Source organism: Ruditapes philippinarum, unplaced genomic scaffold, assembly GCF_026571515.1.
Source record: "Ruditapes philippinarum isolate M1 unplaced genomic scaffold, ASM2657151v2 ctg5782_1_1_1_1, whole genome shotgun sequence".
Taxonomy (NCBI): domain Eukaryota; kingdom Metazoa; phylum Mollusca; class Bivalvia; order Venerida; family Veneridae; genus Ruditapes; species Ruditapes philippinarum.
Window position 1 is genome coordinate 24,979 of NW_026853556.1, and position 21,008 is coordinate 45,986.

The window sequence follows — 21,008 nt, forward strand, 5'->3', positions numbered from 1 at the left end:
CAATGAAATTCATGAATTCAGAAAATGATATCGGTGACCTCTAAGATTTTTGGCTTGAAATGTTTATCATATTCAAAAATCATGACAAGTTTCAAGAATACATGTCGAACATCTTTAATTTTGCCTATATGTCTTTATAATATTGCACGTTTGTTAATATTAGTTATACAGATTTTTGACAAGTTTAATGACCGGGTTTTTTGTTTTGTTTTTTGTTGTTGTTGTTTTTTGTGTTTTTTTTTTACAGGTTTGGCCATTTGTTGCCGAACCGCTTAGCTAATGTTTTGTTGCAATCGTTTATATACGGCCATTTAACCCGTAAAAGTTTCATAACAAATATATAACACAGCAAGCGTCTTTTTTATTGAAAGAAATTGATTTCTTCATAAATTGACAGCATCCTAACTAAGATGCATTGCACTGTCATCAATTTATAAATCAAGTTTTTCAAATCAAAAATTTAATAAGTAAGATTTGAATGTCGTATATGCGTGTCTTTATACAGCATTGCATCTTGACATCATGACATTTTGAGTTAAGGTAGTACACCCCTAATGGGCACTATAAGGAACTGTCAAGTTGACAACATAGGACAGTTATATGCCTTAAATGTCACCTGTATGCAAAATTTAAACAAAATTTACCGTGTGGTTTATGAGTTATGGAGATTTTTTCTGAACTAAATCTTTGCCATTAGAAGGACTTTTTTTCAGAAATGAGGAAACTCTAAATAATCTATAATATTATCAATATGAAAAATGTTTTCCTATTGCTCATTGTTAAAAAAACAAATAATGACAATAAGGTAACAAATTAAACAAGCAAAATGATTGTTTTTACAAGAAATGTTTTTAATATGTATAAAAATGTAATCCTACCCCACCCACTTTTAACACTTATTTGACCATTTCCCAATGTAAAAATCCTTTTTTAAAATATCCCTAAGATTTTCCAAAATGAGGGGCTGTTTTTAAAGTTTGCCTTAATTTTCTTAAATGTACATTGGTTGGTCTTGCAAAATATAAAATACTTTTACCGTGTAGTTTTTATTTTATTAAACTTTGAAAATATCTGGTATCATATTTGCTATTATATTTGGCATTATTAAGTAAATAAATACCTACAATAATAATATAATTAAAATAAAACACTTTGATCTTACATTAAGGATCTGAGAGATTAATAAAAATGTTAAAAAGAAAAAAAAGGAAGAAAAAAAACCACGCCCATCAGTATCAATACACTTGACAGTGATTGTAGCCTATTTGAATACTCTTCAAAGTGGAGATAGTGCATTAGGGGATATGCAAGACGTCAAATATCGACCGGAGAAGTATAACGACATAAATATGTCAACATGCCTGAAAGGATGTCGACAAGACGCCCTTACTTTTTAGCCTTCTCATAATAACTAACGTGCAGTTGAGATAAGTTATATCAACACGCCAGAAAAACTTGTTGACATGCCTTTAACAGTATAATATATTGACAAAGTGTTTGTCGACATGCACTGAAACATATGTGGTCAAGAAGCCTAGATTTTGTACAACAAACCATGATAAAAGACGTCTTGTCGCGTTTATATATGTCGACATGCCGACACACGAGTTAAATACGAACATGGCATCTAGGGGGTCAATTCAAGCTTCCATAGGAAAAGGGTCGACATTGGCAATTTATTTAATAAATTCCTTACTTTACAAAACAATATTAAATAAATATCGGCTGTAATTTGGTCAATATACTTGTTATTGTTTGTTTGGGAAAAACCAGCAGCAACAACAACATACAAGTGCTTAATTTTCAGCATTTTACTACTGTTGTCGGAAATTCTTCGTTTCTACATAAAATAAAATATGTTGGCAAAAGGCCTTTCAATCAGAACAATGTTCTGTCATGACACAGACGAACCTAAGTGGGAAAAAATTCATTCAACTTTAATAAAACATTTTATCTTGTTATTCCGTCTTTTTTTATCTAAGTACGTATTGCGGTGGCACAAAGGTGACGTGTGCGTGTTTTTATTTATCTCCTGCGCACGAGATACTATGTCGTGGCCACGAGTTACTATGTCGCGGCCACGAGTTACTAAGTCGTGGCTACGAGATAGTTAAGTGGTGGGAACGAGATACTCTGTCGTAGCCACGAGCTTCTAAGTCGTGGCCACGAGATAATTAAGTCGTGGCCACGAGATACTATGTCGCGGCCACGAGATACGATGTCGTGGCCACGAGTTACGAAGTCGTGCGCACGAGATAAAAAAGTCGTGGGAACGAGTTACTATGTCGTGGCCCCGAGTTGCTAAGTCGTGGCCAAGAGATAGTTAAGTCGTGGGAACGATATACTATGTCGTGGCCACGAGATACTTTGTCGTGACCAAGAGATACTAAGCCGTGCGCACGAGATAAATAACCAATCAGATTACACTATTTATGTGAATTTTCCTAATTAACTAGACATGTGCTATAGTACAATGATGTCCATACTTCACCTGCCTGTAAAAGTGCCATTTATACAAGTTATTGATTGGTCAATGAATTTAAATTTAGCGTCATTGTGACCCTTTTTTTTGACTCAATGACCTCAAAATTATAAGGTGCCATCTACTGATCTTTCTAGGTTATACAAACTGTGGCTTATTCCTTATAAATCATTCATGATTTTACATGAAGTATCATGTTTACCTTGACCCTTGACCTCAAACATCCCTTATAGGCTATCTACTGTCAATTGGCAATGTCCCTACCAAATAAAATAAACCAGGACTCATTCCTTCTCAAGTTATCGTATAAACAAGGTTAACAGGCCGTTGTACGTACAAACTAACAAATTCTATCATGAAAGGGCAATATAAACTTAGTCAAAATTAATGTCTGATTTATGGACCTTAGAAGGTGGCTTTTTAATATGATCCTAAAGACATGTATCAAGTTTAAAGTGAACACTTCACTTAAGATTAATGTTGCATGTAAATCTTTAAACAGAAATTTTCTAAGTTTATGAATTCATAGTGTAATCTGATTGGTTAATTATCTCGTGCGCACGACTTAGTTATCTCGTTCCCACGACTTAGTAACTCGTGTGCACGACAAAATATCTCGTGGCCATGACATAGTAGCTCGTGGTCATGAAATAGTATCTCGTTCCCACGACTTGTGGCCACAATATACTATGTCGTGCACACGAGTTACTAAGTCGTGGGAACGAGATAACTAAGTCGTGCGCACGAGATAATTAACCAATCAGATTACACTATGAATTCATAAACTTAGAAAATTTCTGTTTAAAGATTTACATGCAACATTAATCTTAAGTGAAGTGTTCACTTTAAACTTGATACATGTCTTTAGGATCATATTACAAAGTCACCTTCTAAGGTCCATAAATCAGACATTAATTTTGACTAAGTTTATATTGCCCTTTTATGATAGAATTGGTCAGTTTGTACGTACAACGGCCTGTTAACCTTGTTTATACGATAACTTGAGAAGGAAGGAGTCCTGAAGAAAACATTTTTAAATTATCCGTGTTTGCGTTTCACTCGCTGATAAATGTATTTTATTAGATTTTTGCGCAGTTCTTAAAAGCGTTTAAATCTCAGTTTTGGGGTTCTTTTTCATAATAAATTTATTGCGAGCAAATGTTCTAAAAAAAATGCAGGCCCTAAAACTCACATGGTATCCCTTTAATGCTATTGTTTACATACTTCATATATATAAACATTTGCCGCTCGGTCTGGCTGAGTCCCATATATAACTATGTGTTATTTCGATATTTTACGGTGGCACAAATGTCATGTGTGTGTTTTGATTTTATCTCGTGCGTACGGGATACTATGACGTGGCCACGAGTTTCTAAGTCGTGGCCACAAATAGTTAAGTCGTGGGAACGAGATACTATATATGTCATGACCACGAGTTACTAAGTCGAGACCACGAGACAGTTAAGTCGTTTGAACGAGATACTATGTCGTGACCATGAGTTACTAAGTCGTGGGCACGAGATAGTTAAGTCGTGGGAACGAGTTAATATGTGATTGAATTCGTTGTTATTTCCTTGTGTCACACAGCAGAAAATACCTAAGTGGTAAGCTTACAACATTTTTCGTACAGTAATTAAGCATTAAGTACCGTGAACTAAAGGTGCATCAATAGGATAAGAGCAAAATTGACGATAAATTAAAGTCTGTTATCTGGAGCAAAAATTATCAAGTGACCACCTGAAAAAAATGACCCGTGTATTTCAGCAGTACTTTCTAATTTCTAAATCAAGGGGAATCTCAGAAAAACGTTTTAGGGTATTCAACCTTAAAGTTAAACTATTTGGTTCGAGAAATATTGAGAACAAAATATATCAACTCTTCAATTGAAGGTAAATATAGGCTCCTGTCATGTTTGAGCTAGTTACAGATTGGAAACCAATATTTTTTTTCTTATTTCGTCCTTAGTCCTGTGATATACAAGCCAATGTAAGTTTGCGAATGATTTTGTTTGATCCAATGCAGGAATTCCCATTCAATATAAATGCAGAGCTGCATGACACTTGTTACGAGACAAGAAGTCTGCCCCCAATATAACCACTATTATCAGTGAGTAACCTGATAACAGGTTAAACGATTCTGTCCATATTGTTGGCTGTCCGTGTATGATTTCTAAAAAAAAAGAATATAAAGAGACATACATCCAATCTTTATTGTTAATATATATGATACTGCATATAATACAATTATTATGAATATTAATCCCTATTACACTGCAGTTTTCAATCTAGCATTTCCAATTCCAACTAATTAGACTTATCAAAGAGACATTAAGATATTTTTTTGTATGGGTGGTGTCTTTTTCCAAGTCGAACGACAAACTGCATTTTTCATTTTTCTGCATGAACACTGCCCAATTAGAAGTTGTTGGATGTGATAACTTGCAATGAAAGGGAAAAATGGTCCACATACCTGACAAATATTCATTTCCGGTCTCAACCCGAGTCCCAAATCGGCCATATCAAGTTTTCATGGAATTGAATTTTTTATGATGACGACAACATGTTTGCCCATGTTTATAATACAAATTTACAATACAAATTTAAAATAAATCGCTGGTATGCGTTTATATGTCATTGAATACATTTTTTATTGAGATAAGTATAATAAAATACATGTTTATAGTTCATTTCTGATTTTTACCGTTTAAAGCGATTTGAACTAGCAACAGTGTTACCGTGCTTAAAAAATGACAGTTAAAATTACGATAAAAGTTTTGACAGCAGGAAAAAATGTTAGTTGAATAGGTCAAACTTTTCAAGTTTAATATATTAGGCTAGCTTTTTCCCAAAGGTGGCCCATTGGTCGGATACTGAGTAGTCATCATCAATAATGAATAGTGAAATCAATATAAACAAGAGTTTCCTTAGTTACAGGTTTGTCAATGTATTCCTTTTACATAAAAAAGTACTGATTATATAATTATATATATATGTATTGTGTACTTCCTAATATTAACACTTGAGCATTATGAGATATGTATAAGTATTTAAATATTCAAAGTACATGTACATAAAAATTAAGGCATGATATTTAATCATAACACATTTCTATTATAATTTATGTCTGTAGTCATTTTCACTGGAGGGCTTTTGTCCACTCTGTTATTTTTGGACTGCCAGAGGGCTTTGTCCAGGTGGATTTTTGTCCACACTTGTCTAAATTACTGCTGAATTGTTTTTACTGTCACTTTATAGTTATGTATGAATATTTCTATCAACTATTGAGTAATACGCTTGTATTTTGATCATTAAAGCAAGGTTTTGCTTTAATAATTAAAATACAAGCATATTACTTAATGGTTATTTATTATATTACTTAATGGTTATCAAATATTGTTTCTCAATAATATTAACTGGGTATCTTAATTAATGTATATTAATTGGATGAGATAATACAACTTGATGAATAATTAATTTGTTATTGTGTAAAAACTGACATTGGCTTAATTAGATCTAGTCAGACAAAGGAAAATCTATAAGAAGTTGTGATCTGTTGCCTCATATCAATCAATAAGTAATCAGTCTGAATACAGGATGGTTTTATCAAGTATATAGATTCTGTTCTCAAAATCTGAAAGTTAATGTGTATATACAAGTGTCCAGCAATTGAGGACTTTCATATCTAAAACTGGTGTTAACAATTTTGAAAAGTTTCTAATTATATTGTAAACAAACAGAAAATTGTGTGGAAAATCTTTGCAATCATTTTTTAAGATTTGACTGAAAAAAATCCCAAAATAAAAAAGTGTTGATTATATTAAAACAGAATGTCGGGAGGTAAAAAGGGTAAACATAATGTAAGGAGGTATAATTTATTGACATTTAGTGAAGATGAGGCAAGTATAGTATCAGATATAAGTGTACCATGTGAGACTGTACAGGAGGATAAGAAAGTTAAGATCAAGACACGTCAAGTGAAGGTCAGTGGAAAGGGAGGTCTAGAGAAGGTAGAAGATGACAATGACTCTGTCAGTGATACATCTAGTGATACACATACAAACACAACTAGGAAACAGAGGCAAAGTAAAGATAAAGTAACTGTGACAGACATGGAAAGTAATAGAAATGCCAATGACAGAAGGAAAGATTATAGTGAGAGAAAAAACTCCTCGCTTTGTGAAAAAATTCTTGCAGAAAAAAATAAAAGATTAGCCAGTGATAAAATGAAGTCAGAGCAAAATGATGTTGAAGAAAATATTGAACCTGATAGTAATGTCAGTAATGATGAGGATAGTACACGGCAAACACAGAATAAATCAAACCGTAATGTCCGCAAGTTTTCAAATGATGGTGTATCAGGAGAGGATAATGTCATTGAGGATATAAGTGACAGTAATGTTGAAGAAGTTAATGATACAGAACAGACACAGCAAAATCTGTCCAACCTTGAAAATGGGCCAATACCACTGTAATGTTGAACATGTCTTTAATCATTCATATATGTTAGGGATTTTGGAAATTTTCCAATCTACATGTGTATAGTTGATGTACTATAGTGTACAATTTGAGCTCAGTCAGAAGTTCTCTCATCATAAGCTGTGTAGTGTCTATTATACTAGCTGTAACTGCTAATAAATTTGATTGATATATTTATTTGAAATTTTGTATGTTCATTGTGATGTTTTTAGTCAAGTTGTGTCTCAAATTAATTACTAGAAATCAAGTTTATACATTGAGTCAGGCAGAAATACCCTGCAAAATTGATAAATTGTTTTTAAATTTGTATACCTTTTTAGGAGAAGGAAATAAATAATTGATCATAGGTACATTAAAAGTGTGTGTATCAGCACATTTAGACTTAAAATTTGAATTTCATGTTGTTATTTAAGGGATTAGTGATAAGAAAACAAATTGTTTACTTACTGCCAGTATATAAATGTACTGCATGTACATGTACTTTAAAATCTTAAGACTGATCAGTGATATAATTTGTAAGTACCTACATGTAAAAAGGCCAATGTTCAATCCAAAAAGGTGACCATATTCATATTTTGTGATAAATGTTGTTTTTTTTTTTAAAATAGATAAGAAGTTATCAGGAGATCAGATAGATGAAGATAGAAAACATATTTTAACTCTTGTTTTAAATGTTAGCTGAGAGAACTGTAGGCTGGTGCAATCATTATAGACTTAGGCTATTTGAAAGATACATTATGCATCAGTAAATTGTGAATATTTCCTTCTTTAGGATGGACAAACATGAGTTCATTATGGTTGTAGAGCATGTAAGATGCTCATCATGTGAAATGTAAACTTATTTGTCATGAAAATAGCAAAACATAAACCACTTTAGTATTTTGACTTCAATACAAATACTAAACCTGTGTAACTGTATAAAGTACAAACAAAACAACAGAACTGAAAATGGTTCAAGTGATTAGCCAGTGACTCAATTTTTTTTAAACTAACAGGGCATCAAAATAAAAAAAGCTTTTATGAAATAAAAATAAAAGCATTTGAGGGGCATAATGGAGCCTTTAATAACTGGCAGTTGTTTGTTGAGTTATATAAAAGTGAATAGTTTCACAGAGAAGTGAATTAAATTGAACAGTTGTTTGTTGAATTACTTGAATATAGTTTAAACTATTAACAATTGAAGTATTAACAATATTTTCAGGGAGAAACAAGTAAAGTTTTGTCAAGAGAGGGTTGCCCATATAGAAAAGAATTATGGTGCTTTTTGTGAGACACTTGGATCTATCACACGTAAAATGGCAAGAATGAGAGACAAAGGTATGATGTTATTATACACAGTATATTATTAAATACATTTGTAATTAAGTGATATGTTTACTTCATACTAGATATGATATACTATCAGATTTCTAGGGTAAGTAATGTAGATTTCAAATTTTTATGCCCCAACTCAATGTGTATGTTGAGTGGGGGAGTTGGGGTGCATATAGATTTTCCCTTGTCTGCCCTGTTGTCACACTGTCAGTCAGTAGACTAATAAAACAGTGGGATATAGAGGCATCTGCATGTGTACTTATATCTTATAAAACTTTATGTTAATTCTTAAGCAAACTTCTTACTTTGGTTATTGGCAAATCTGTTACAGCATCTCACGGACAATGTCACTATTATGTCAGTAAAAATTTAAATACCAGTTTGGTAATGCAGACAAATTGTCCATCAATGGCACTGGCTTTGGTAAATGAAAATTAAAGCAAATATGCATGGACAGCATAAGACTATCATGCAAACAATATGATCCAATGGATATTCGGATAACTAGAATTATTCATTTCCTTTTGTGCTTTTAGGTGATTTACTAGCTAAACAAGTGGTAGAGTATGCAGACAAAGAGAAAGTGAGTGTATCAACAACAAAGAATCTCAAAGACTTTGCACACAATTTAGCAGCAATACAGGACTATAGGGATGCTGAGGTATACGTGTACATGCTACTTGTCTCTTGCCTTTATTACTTTTATTATAATGTCCAAATGTCCTTATTCTGTGAAAGAGATGTTTGTTCTATCTCTATAAGACAGGCAGCTTATGCTTTCCATGTCATTAATCATTGCTAAAATAGACTCCAAGTCTGATCTTTGCTAGTTGACAACTAGCAGACGATTCCGAATAAATAAAGTAAAATAAAGAATGGATCCTTATGTTGCTTACACTTTCAAAAAGGGTTAGTTTTTTTTTTCAAGAAAAATTTGGCTCTTCTACTATTTACATCAGCACACAGATTTTTCTGTTGTCATAGAGCCTTTATTATCACCTGAAATGTTAGATATTTGGTCTGTGGGTACTTCAACCCTTGGGTCAAGGTCATTTAGGCAGAAAATAGGTTTTGAGTACTTTTTGACATAAAATTATGCACACACTTCTGGAGCATCATCAGCAGAGATGAACGTAGTTACAGTCATCATTTAACAATAAAAGGGCCTTCATGATTTATTTTTGTTAGGTAATGGACCTTGACTGGAAAAAATACTTTAATAAAATGTTTTGCTTTGAATACAAATGTTTTCTACAAAGCTATTTTTTGTTTTTCTCTTGTTTAGATTCATCGTTTGGATAATAAAGTTGTCAAACCACTCTCAGCGTATGGCCCAAAGTGTAAAAAGATGAAGGTAAGACTGATTTACAACTATGAATAGTGTACTGCTATTGAGAATGCTTACTTCTTGTTTATCTAACTCTGATATAAGAGATAATACATGTTTTAAGTTAAAATAATTGATACAATATGGATATACTTTTATGAGCTTTTATGAGCTCTGCTGTCTTAGGTTTCAGTTACTTAAATTTCATGTCATTTTGTAAATGTTTGAACTTGTGTAACATGGCTGTTTAGTAAAATATGATTACTTTATATTATTTAAATCCTATAATTACAGCAAATAATCAAGACTGAACAAAGTGCCATAAACAGAGAAATAAAACAACGAAAGAACCTCGAGAAAGTTCGAGATAAAAAACCTGGTGATGCCCACTCTATTGTATCCTTTATATATATATTTCATGTATTGTAGGTTGTATATAATTATGACTATGTTTGCCTGCTCCCATGTTCTTATCTGAGAATGTACAAATGATCAGACAACAGTAATGAGACTATATTTGCAGCCATATTTCACCCTGTAACTAACAATAACTGAGAGTTATTGTTATGTTTAAAAGAAGTCAGCTCTCTGTTCTCAAATTGTTTTGTAGCTTGGCCAGAAGTTTTCTCTCAGTAAAATATAATTCATACTATGCAATTATTGTTCATCTAGGGACTTGGTCAAAATAATGGAATCTCTCTTAAACCGGCTATTTTACAGCTCCATTTTCAGAAAATAAAGACGTAAGCTAATTTTATGTCACCTATATTGGCATTGGTGTGAGCTTATCAATAGTTTGATACTTATTTCTAAAAAAAATTGTCAAAGATAATTCACTTCACTTGAATTAATTGTTCTTTATTAAAAAGAGGTTGACAATTTGCAGCATTTGTTTATCATATTACACTATGTTTTGTTTACTTATATTCCTTAACGTACCTTCAGTCTGCGGTAAGTTGCTATTGTACATCTGATCCAGACTTCACACAGTATACATGTACTTCCTGTAATGTAGATTACCAAACTCTGAAAACAGATATATAGTCTAGTCTTAATGTAAAACTTAAATATGCATGCCCGTGTAAAAGGGAGATATATGAATTTAACTGTTATATAAATGTAACCCTGTTTCTTAATAATCTTCTCATTATAAAGGTTTTTAATGATTTGATGCATATAAATGGTGCATTGTCGTGATTTGTTTGCCATATCATATAAACAATTGATATTAGAAAAGCCTAGAGATAATTATAAAAGATATATATGATGTGGAATGAGGTCACGAGGGTAGATCATCGACAGTATGGCCTGCAGATTTAAATTCATCTTATAGAAGTTTTGCAATGTCAGTCTGAAATCGATACCAATATTGAACATACTCGTTAGGTCTTAATCTAGATACAATTATATAGCTTTTATATTGACATGGTTATAAACTGTATATACCTCTTGTTTGAGATATATTCTAATGTTTGACAGACCCTGGTACATATGTTTACCTCACTATGCCAGTATAGTAAGTTGCCATCAAGCAATACAATCTGGGTCAATATATAATATATTATAATACTCTAGATGTCTTTTACATTTAGCACTAAGTATTTTCTTGTAGATTTTATATCAGAATCATTTTAACACCTATTTCTATTTTAAACTGAGAAATATTGTACAATTATTCAGACAGCAATGCAGGTAAATGATCATTTTGATATTCACCTCTCTATATATATCACTATAATGTAAATCTATTGTCTTCTCAATAGTTCAATAATTATGCAATGTGTGTCTAACCAGTTGTGTATGCTTGTTGTTATATTTTACTTTTTGTTTCAAGTCACATCTACACCATTTATGTCATATGGTGACTTTCCAGCTTTACTGGTTGAGGAAGATCTTGGGTATTTCTCTAAGCAATATCTCATTCACCAGCAAGCATTTGAAATGTACTATTCTTTGCTCTTTTGTGTCAAAACATTCTTTTATGTGGTGAAAAAACATAGTTTTATTGAGTTAAGACCATATCTAGGAAGATCTTTCAGTAAAGAATAATACAAATTTAAGTTACTGGAGTGAAGAAGTGAAGGCTGAATGGTAAGAGTCTCAGTATGTGATATAGGTTTCCTGGGTTTTTCCTGAAAAAAAAAAAAAAAAAAAAAAAAAAAAAAAAAAAAAAAAAAAAAAAAAAAAAAAAAAAAAAAAAAAAAAAAAAAAAAAAAAAAAAAAAAAAAAAAAAAAAAAAAAAAAAAAAAAAAAAAAAAAAAAAAAAAAAAAAAAAAAAAAAAAAAAAAAAAAAAAAAAAATAATAAAAAAAAAAAAAAAAAAAAAAAAAAAAAAAAAAGAAAAAAAAAAAAAAAAAAAAAAAAAAAAAAAAAAAAAAAAAAAAAAAAAAAAAAAAAAAAAAAAAAAAAAAAAAAAAAAAAATTACCAAAACAATGGGGGGAGGTTGTCACATGCATGTCAAGTACATTGTATATCTTTACTTTTAAGTTTTAATTTCAAAAGTTAGAAAAGTAATTATGGTGATACTTTGTGAAAACATGAAAAATTTGCATGTTTAAACCAGAAAACTTTTGCCTTTGGCATGCTCTGTTTTTAAAGTTAATGTGAGAAGGATACCAAATCTTAAATCTTAACTGAGATGAGATATTGAGCTCATAGGTTTTAGTTTTTAATAATTGACCTGCCACCTTAAGAGTTATAGCCCTTGATTTACTCAATTATGAAGGCATTTTATGCATGGATCGTTGCATTGGCAAAGTTATCAAATCTTTAACCAATTAATTATTAACTTTAAGATGAGGTTGGGTTGACACAATTTCAGTTTACCACTATTTACCAAATGGCATTGAGCGGGTCATACCATGTCATTGGATGACATACCATTGGAATCAAGTTGAATACTGTCTACTGTAGATATATTGAAATGGAATACATGTATTTTAATACATTCTGTAGTGCTAGAACAAACTTCCCATAGTTCTCATGTATATATGATTTATTTCATTTAAGAAATTGTAAAAATATTCTTAACTCCTAATATATACATTATATATCATATCCGTTATGTTATCATCTTTGTTAACGGGGACAGTTTATTTAACAAGTAAATTCACAAGCACCTAGCACAGTTTTCTTGTTGGAAAGGGTTTACACAATATTCTAATAAGTACATATAATATAATACAGCATTATGGCTATCATTTTTATTTTAAGTTCAAGTATAAACATTATTCTATATGTAGCATAGATGTAATTTGTTTACCCATGTATTTAGCAGGAAACAAGGATGTCATCTATTACACACAGGCATTGATTTAGATAGAAACATTGTTGGGATTTCTTTATACATTAACATTAATTGAGCAAGGAGTATTAACATCATGTGATATCATATTTCAGGCTGAGACAGAGCTTCAGAAAGCTGCAGCAGATGCTGCTATAGGAAGTAAAGGTTTACAGAACCAGATGTCTGTGTTTGAGAAAGATAAACTTGCAGATCTAAAGGTATGCAGCCAATTTTATAATTACAAATGTATCTACACTAAGTTTCCTGCAATATTGGTCCTTCACATGGAGTGACTTGATTTCATATAGACTTGTGTATGCATAAACTTACACATTCTTCTAACAAAAATTGCAAGTAGCCAGTGTTTTTTAACTTAATGTGGATTATGGCCAAATGGACCTCTGCTATGTTTGTTCAATTCATCGGGTCAAAATATGGTCGGTCCTAGTTAGCTTATAAATATTAAATATCAGTACTTTACATTAGAGAAAAGCACCATTATGACCTTGGTGTTGAACTTAATGTGTATTATTTTTACAGAAAATTTTGGCGGACTTTGTGAGTGTAGAGATGGTATTTCATGCAAAAGCAATAGAGTATTATTCACAATGCTTTGAAAATTTGGCCATGATTGATGAGGAAGAAGATCTTCAAGTAAGATTTTTATATAGAGTTTTTAGGGGTTGGGAGGGGAGGGGTCTGTTTTTAGCTCACCTGTCACAAAGTGACAGGGTGAGCTTTTGTGATCGCTTTTCGTCCAGCGTTCGTCCGTCCGTCGTCCGTCCGTAAACTTTTACTTTAAATGACATCTCCTCATAAACCACTAAGCCAATTTCATCCAAACTTCACCGGAATGTTCCTTTGGTGGTCACCTTTAAAAATTGTTCAAAGAATTTAATTTCATGCAGAACTCTGGTTGCCATGGCAACCAAAAGAAAAAACTTTAAATATCTTCTTTTAAAAAACCCTAAGAGCTAGAGCTTAGATATTTGGCATGAAACATCTTCTAGTGAGTGTCTATCAAGTTTGTTCAAATAAAAGCCCTGGGGGTCAAAATTGGCCCCGCCCCAGGGGGTCATTGATTTTCCCTATATCCTTTCAACGGCCATCCGCTATACCCGTAGGACGGCCAAAGCGTAAGAAAACGTATCGAATTTTTACATTTCTGAAAGCCAGTCTTATTTTTACGACAGGCATTCATAGCGTAGTTAAACGTATCAAAAATATACCTTTTTAGAAACCGTAGCGTAAATCAGCGTAAAACTTGAATTTTGTGTCATGCAAACCTGTAAAAACCTCGTTTTCGTACATTCTGGTTTTTTAATGTGTTTATGAAAAATCAAAATATTACGCTATGGCTGTTCAACTGCTTACAATAAACAACAAAGCCATACCGCATTACACTGTTAATATTACGTTATTACTGCAATAAACAGACTCACAATCCTTGTTTTTTAAAACAAGTTCTGAACGTTTTAAAACGGTAAATTCTACGTTATTTACCTTTATAGCCCATAAGAATGCCATGTTGAGTAAAACGTCCACAACGTTTTAAAACGTAATTATTAAAAATCAATGAAAATCAATTTTTCTCTGGAAGGGTGATTGATACTATGCTTTTCAACGTGAATTTTGTAAGTTCAACTCATTTTTGTTTCAAATAAGAGAACTGCTTACAGAAACTCCGTTTGATGTATCAATAAATGCATTTTAAAATACTATACCATTTAGAAGATTTTCTTCAGTTAATTTGGATATCGATTTGATTACCACATTAATTAAAAAGTGTACTGTATATCTAAAAATTTACTATATCTGTCAATAAAGGGCACTATACAATTAACATATTTGGTGTTTTTATTTGAACAACATTTAACAGAATGAAATAAATGAAAGGTAAACTTCAAGAATTTTGTCATTTAAAACTAAATTTTGGTGGCCTTCCTACGACAAAACAGTAGTGGCTTTCAGGAAGCTAAAATTTTATACCGGTTTATTACGTTATAGCCTTCTTTTGACTATAGCGCCCGGCTTTTGAGAAGTCGATTTTTCGGTACGTTTTATTACGCTATGGCCGTCGAAAGGATATGCATATAGTAAAAACTTTGAAAATCTTCTTTTAAAGAACCCAAAGAGCTAGAGCTAAGATATTTAACATGAAACATCTTCTAATGAGTGTCTACCAAGTTTGTTCAAATAAAAGCCCTGGGGTCAAAATTGGCCCAGCCCCAGGGGGTCATTGATTTTGACCCTATATATATATTATAGTAAAAACTTAAAAAATCTTCTTTTAAAGAACTCATAGAGCTAGGGCTTAGATATTTAGCATGAAACATGTTCTAATGGGTGTCTACCAAGTTTGTTCAAATAAAAGCCCTGGGGTCAAAATTGGCCCGCCCTGGGGGTCATTGATTTTCTTTATATGTGTAGCAAAAACTTAAAAAATCTTCTTTGATAAAACCCAAATAGCTAGAGTTTAGATATTAAGCATGAAACATCTTCTAGTAAGTGTCTACAAAGTTTGTTCAAATAAAAGCCCTGGGGTCAAAATTGGACCCGCCCGGGGGTCATTGATTTTCCTTATATGTGTATAGCAAAAACTTAAAAAATCTTCTTTGAAAAAACCCAAATAGCTAGAGTTTAGATGTTAAGCATGAAACATCTTCTAGTGAGTGTCTACAAAGTTTGTTCAAATAAAAGCCCTGGGGTCAAAACTGGCCCCGCCCCAGGGGTGTCATTGTTTTTAACTATATGTGTATAGTAAAAACTTAAAAAATCTTCTTTGAAAAAACCCAATGAGCTAGAGCTTAGATGTTTAGCATGAAACATCTTATTGGTGTCTACCAAGTTTGTTCAAATAAAAGCCGTTGGGTTAAAATTGGCCCTGGCGGAGGCCTATATACAGGTGAGCGACCTCAGGGCCATCATGGCCCTCTTGTTTAGCCTCACTGACACTATTCAGGTGAATTATATTTCTAGCTAAGGGAAAAGCTTCTGGTACATCCATCAGCATTATAACTAGCTAGTATTACCAACAACTTTACAGATGATTGTTGAATAGCGTCCTCACATAATTGTCTTGTCAGTGTTTAATAAATCAGGCAATTTCAATGTGAACTATGGAAAATATCTCGAATTTCTTATTTTTATTTTTTGGTAAAAAAAAAAGTGAAAGAAACTGGCCAATATTTTGAAAGGGTTGTAAGTGAGGGAGAATGGTTTGATAGTATAGTAAAGCTGCTTTATGAAAATTGAAAGTTAGTCAGCCAACAGTTTAGCTACTCTGCCTTGAATGATCTTTAGAAGAACATTTTGGCAGCAGTTGGTAAATGTTAAATTCAATGAAAAATGAGAAAATTGGATGTCTTTAAAATTTCAGAAATAATTGTTAGTTATCGGAGTTGTTCAATTAAGAGATGTTTGATTGATTTCAGGAGTTTTCAAGAAAATTAAACCTTTCCCAGGCACCAGGGGGAGAAACTTTAGGTTCTACTTTACCTTTACCAGTTGGTATGACAGTTCCTCAAGGAACAATTACCTCCCTTGGCTCAACTGTACGATCATCAACAATGGAAACAACAGGCACATCAGATTACACATCAACTGGTGAATCATACACATATACATACGGTGAATCAACAGGTTCTAGTGGAGAAAAACGAGTACGCATTCAAAATGTATGTTTTTATTGTGTGAAATGTAATTAATGCATTACTTAAATGGGGTTTAACAAATATTTATTTCACAAGTATTGAAACAAATGGAAATGATAGAAAATTAGTAACAGATTAAATATTTTATAGTCATATATGTTATGGATAGACACAGTTGATAGAAAGTGAAGAAAAATTTTCATTAGGAGATTTTCTCTTCGTTTAACCTCTTCAAAAATTAATCTTCAATATATGATACATGTATGGAGGTGTTTGTGTGGTTCTACGTCGTGTCTTTTCTCCATTCATAAAAAACTATATGAAAAGTCTTCATTTTCTACATGTTATTTGTGTAACATGTTGAATAACATATTAATAGTTGCTTAATTTTCATAACAATATTATTTACACGTATTATACCCCCGAAACAAAGTTTGGGGGGGTATATAGGAGTCACCCGGTGGTCGGTCGATCCAGCATTTTCCTTGTCTAGAGCATAACTTGAAAACTAATGGTTGGAAGTCAATATCACTTCATACAATGGTCAAGCACATTGAGAGGAAGTGCAGTGCACAAGAACCATAACTCCATCTTGACTAATTACAGAGTTATTGCCCTTTGTTACTTTTCCTTGTCCGGAGCATAACTTGAAAACTACTGATTGGAATTCAAAACAACTTCATACAATTGTCAAGCACAATAAGGGGAAGTGCAGTGCACAAGAACCATAACTCTATCTAAAGTAATTACAGAGTTATTGCCCTTTGTTACTTTTCCATTGCTTTCTTTTGTCCGGACCATAACTTGAAGACTAATTGTTGGAATTCAATATAACTTCATACAATGGTCAAGCACATTGAGAGGAAGTGCAGTGCACAAGAACCATAACTCTATCTTGACTAATTACAGAGTTACTGCCCTTTGTTACTTTTCCTTGTCCGGAGCATAACTTGAAAACTACTGATTGGAATTCAAAACAACTTCATACAATTGTCAAGCACAATAAGCACAAAAAGCATAACTCTACCTAAAGTAATTACAGAGTTATTGCCCTTTGTTACTTTTCCATTGCTTTCTTTTGTCCGGACCATAACTTGAAGACTAATTGTTGGAATTCAATATAACTTCATACAATGGTCAAGCACATTGAGAGGAAGTGCAGTGCACAAGAACCATAACTCTTTCTTGACTAATTACAGAGTTACTGCCCTTTGTCACTTTTCCTTGTCCGGAGCATAACTTGAAAACTACTGATTGGAATTCAAAACAACCTCATACAATTGTCAAGCACAATAAGCACAAGAAGCATAACTCTACCTAAAGTAATTACAGAGTTATTGCCCTTTGTTACTTTTCCATTGCTTTCTTTTGTCTGGACCATAACTTGAAGACTAATTGTTGGAATTCAATATAACTTCATACAATGGTCAAGCACATTGAGAGGAAGTGCAGTGCACAAGAACCATAACTCCATCTTGACTAATTACAGATATACTGCCCTTTGTTACTTTTCCTTGTCCGGAGCATAACTTGAAAACTACTGGTTGGAATTCAAAACAACTTCATACAATTGTCAAGCACATTAAGAGGAAATGCAGTGCACAAGAACCATAACACCATTTTGACAAATTACAGAGTTATTGCCCTTTGATACTTTTCTTTGTCCAGAGCATAACTTAAAACGTACTGGTTGGAATTCAAAAAAACTTCAGACAATAATCAAGCACAATAAGAGGAAGTGCAGTGCACAATAGCCATAACTCTGTCCAGAGTAATTATAGCGTTATTGCCCTTTGTTACTTTTCCATTGCTTTTTTCTTGTCCAGAGCATAACTTGAAAACTACTAGTTGGAATTCAATACTATTTCATACAATGGTCAAGTATATTGAGAGGAAGCACAGTGTACAGAAATCATAACTCTTTTTGACTCATTTAAAAGTTTTTGCCCTTTGTTACTTTTTATTGTCCAGTGCATAACTTGAAAATTAATGGTTGGAATTCAATGAAACTTTATACAATGGTCAAGGGCAGTGAGATGAAGTGCAGTGCACAAGAACCATAACTCTATTGGACTAATTACAGTTATTGTCCTTCGTTACTTTTTTGTCCTGTGCATAACTTGAAAACTTGTAGTTGGAATTCAATACAACTTCATACAATGGTCAAGTGCAATGAGAGGAAGTGCATTGTGCAATAACCATAACTCCATCTTCAGTATTTATAGAGTTATTGCCCTTTGTTCCTATTCCTTGTCTTTCTGGACTTATTGCAGAGTAATTCAATAAAACTTCATCAATGGCCAACCACATTGAAAGGAAATGCAACATACAAGAACCACAACTATCTTTAATTGCCCACAACCATAACTGTATTTCAATTGTTTTACAAGGTATTCTGTTGCTAGTAACATCCTCATTTCTGAAGCAGTCTTGCGGGGGTATTAATCACATTTAGTGATAGTTCTAGTTTTCTTCATAAACAATTATAATTGATTGTTTGGCATTGTATTTTTCAGCAATCTATGTATGCAGATGTAGATGATGAATATGATGATGAAGATGATGACGATGATGATGACGACGATGATGATAACCCCCAGTTATATTCAAGGCCAGTGAAACAGAGATAAACTTTAGCAGAAATTTCTACAGCAGCTTTGTGATATTGTTGAAACTAGTCGCTAACTTTAGTATTTATTGTTTAATTTATTCGCTTTTAGAGACAGTTGAAAATGAGTAACAATACTGGTGTATGAATGGTCTCATCCTATCTGCTGTGTAGTGCTGTGCAGGATAGGAAAAATGATCTTATATCGACATAGAACTAACATCTCAGGCTAAAGGTTAAATTTAAACATTAAATTTAACTTGTAACATCCAGGCATCTTTAATTAAGTTCGCTTATTTTAATTAAATTGTATCAACTACTGTAGGGGCCGGGCCGCAAGAGCAACTTACACAAATTGTCATCAGAGTTGGAATATAGCCAGTTTTGATGATTAAAAGAATACTATGGGCAAAAATAGATAAAATCATAAAAGATCGAGACCATGTGACCAGTATTTAAGCCTGGCAAAGACAACTGTTGACTGCTGAAGTTTAATATTATCATTGTTATGGCACAAAGTACTGAAGAGGATTGATTGATTTGAATTGATGAGTAAGGCATATCATTAATGAAAGTTGAGCTATTTTTATAGTAATAGTAACTGTAGATTAAGGGTGACAATAAAATAATGGCATCATTAGATTACGGGTATCAGTATAATAGGGATCAGTTGTTGTAATGGGCATCAGATTGTAACTTAATTAAAATAATCAGTAGATTTAGGTCATTTGAAGACTAAATAAGTTTATTTAAGATATGTGAACAAATAATCCAATCTAGTTATGGTGTGATGGAATGTTTATACAGGTGTAGATTTCAGATTATGTACATGAGGATAAAGTGGTTAAATAAACCTGGGCATTAATAAACAAAGCTTGCCTGTAGATCAAAGACATAAATATAACAATTGAGCTTACTAGTATAATAACAATAAGCTTACTAGTATACTAACTATGTCATATTAATATTGCCTGTAATTAAAATGATTTAGCATCTAGTCTTCAATATTTGATAGTCAAATAAACAATATTCTGACTTTCTAATGAAATGAATTGCATGTTTTTTATGTATTTTTGTAGTCGATCATTTTACAAACGTGAAATTCATACTGGGAAATACCTTACTTATAAAAACAAGTAGGAGGTAGTTATAAGACACTATGATTTGTTTAAGTTTCATAAGATGTAATGGTTACAAAATGGTTAGAATTTTTGAATGAAATATATTCAGCAAACATTATTTGAGCCGCGTCATGACAAAACCAACATAATGGGTTTGCGACCAGCATAGATCCAGACCAGCCTGCGCATCCGCCTGTCCAATTTTGAAGTGATTCAAAGAAATCCAATTTTTTCATGATTTATTAGAGTCTAATTAATGAAATATAAGGTTCTTTGACAATATCTAATGAAGGTAGGGTTTATACCACAACAGAATGTCAAAATTTTATTTTATTTCTTATAACAAAAACATCAGCATGACACTCTTAACAATTCCTATTATTAGGAATATATCAGGAAATCATAACTAATTATTGTTAATCTTCCACTGATCGTAGATTTAGAATGATGTACATTATATTGTTAGTTATTTTGATTTAAGAAACACTAAACAAATGATCCATGACAGTAACATAATAATTGTTATCCCCCATAGAATGCAGATTTAGAATGCATATTATATTTGCATTTATAACACTATATTTAGTTACTTTTTTTAAGCTGTGATAAATGCGTGTTGTTGCCAATTATAGCTTTTAATATTGTTTGGCTAAAACTGTGATATTTTCATTGTAGTTTCTAGGTTTTTTTATGTTGAATAATATTATAGGATTTATTGTTTTTTAATATAATGTTACCTTTT

At 32.2% G+C, this 21,008-nt stretch overlaps 1 protein-coding gene across 1 annotated transcript; it reads left to right on the plus strand.

The window, feature by feature from the left end:
• Window positions 1-4,345: 4,345 nt before the first annotated feature.
• LOC132737192 (CBY1-interacting BAR domain-containing protein 1-like) lies at window positions 4,346-20,547 on the plus strand. Its single transcript, XM_060724450.1, has 11 exons — window positions 4,346-4,468; window positions 8,159-8,274; window positions 8,808-8,932; window positions 9,557-9,625; window positions 9,893-9,994; window positions 10,544-10,641; window positions 11,362-11,584; window positions 12,917-13,102; window positions 13,425-13,538; window positions 16,319-16,561; window positions 19,054-20,547. Coding segments are annotated over exons 1-11 (1,392 nt in total). The 5' UTR covers window positions 4,346-4,466; the 3' UTR covers window positions 19,168-20,547.
• Window positions 20,548-21,008: the final 461 nt, after the last annotated feature.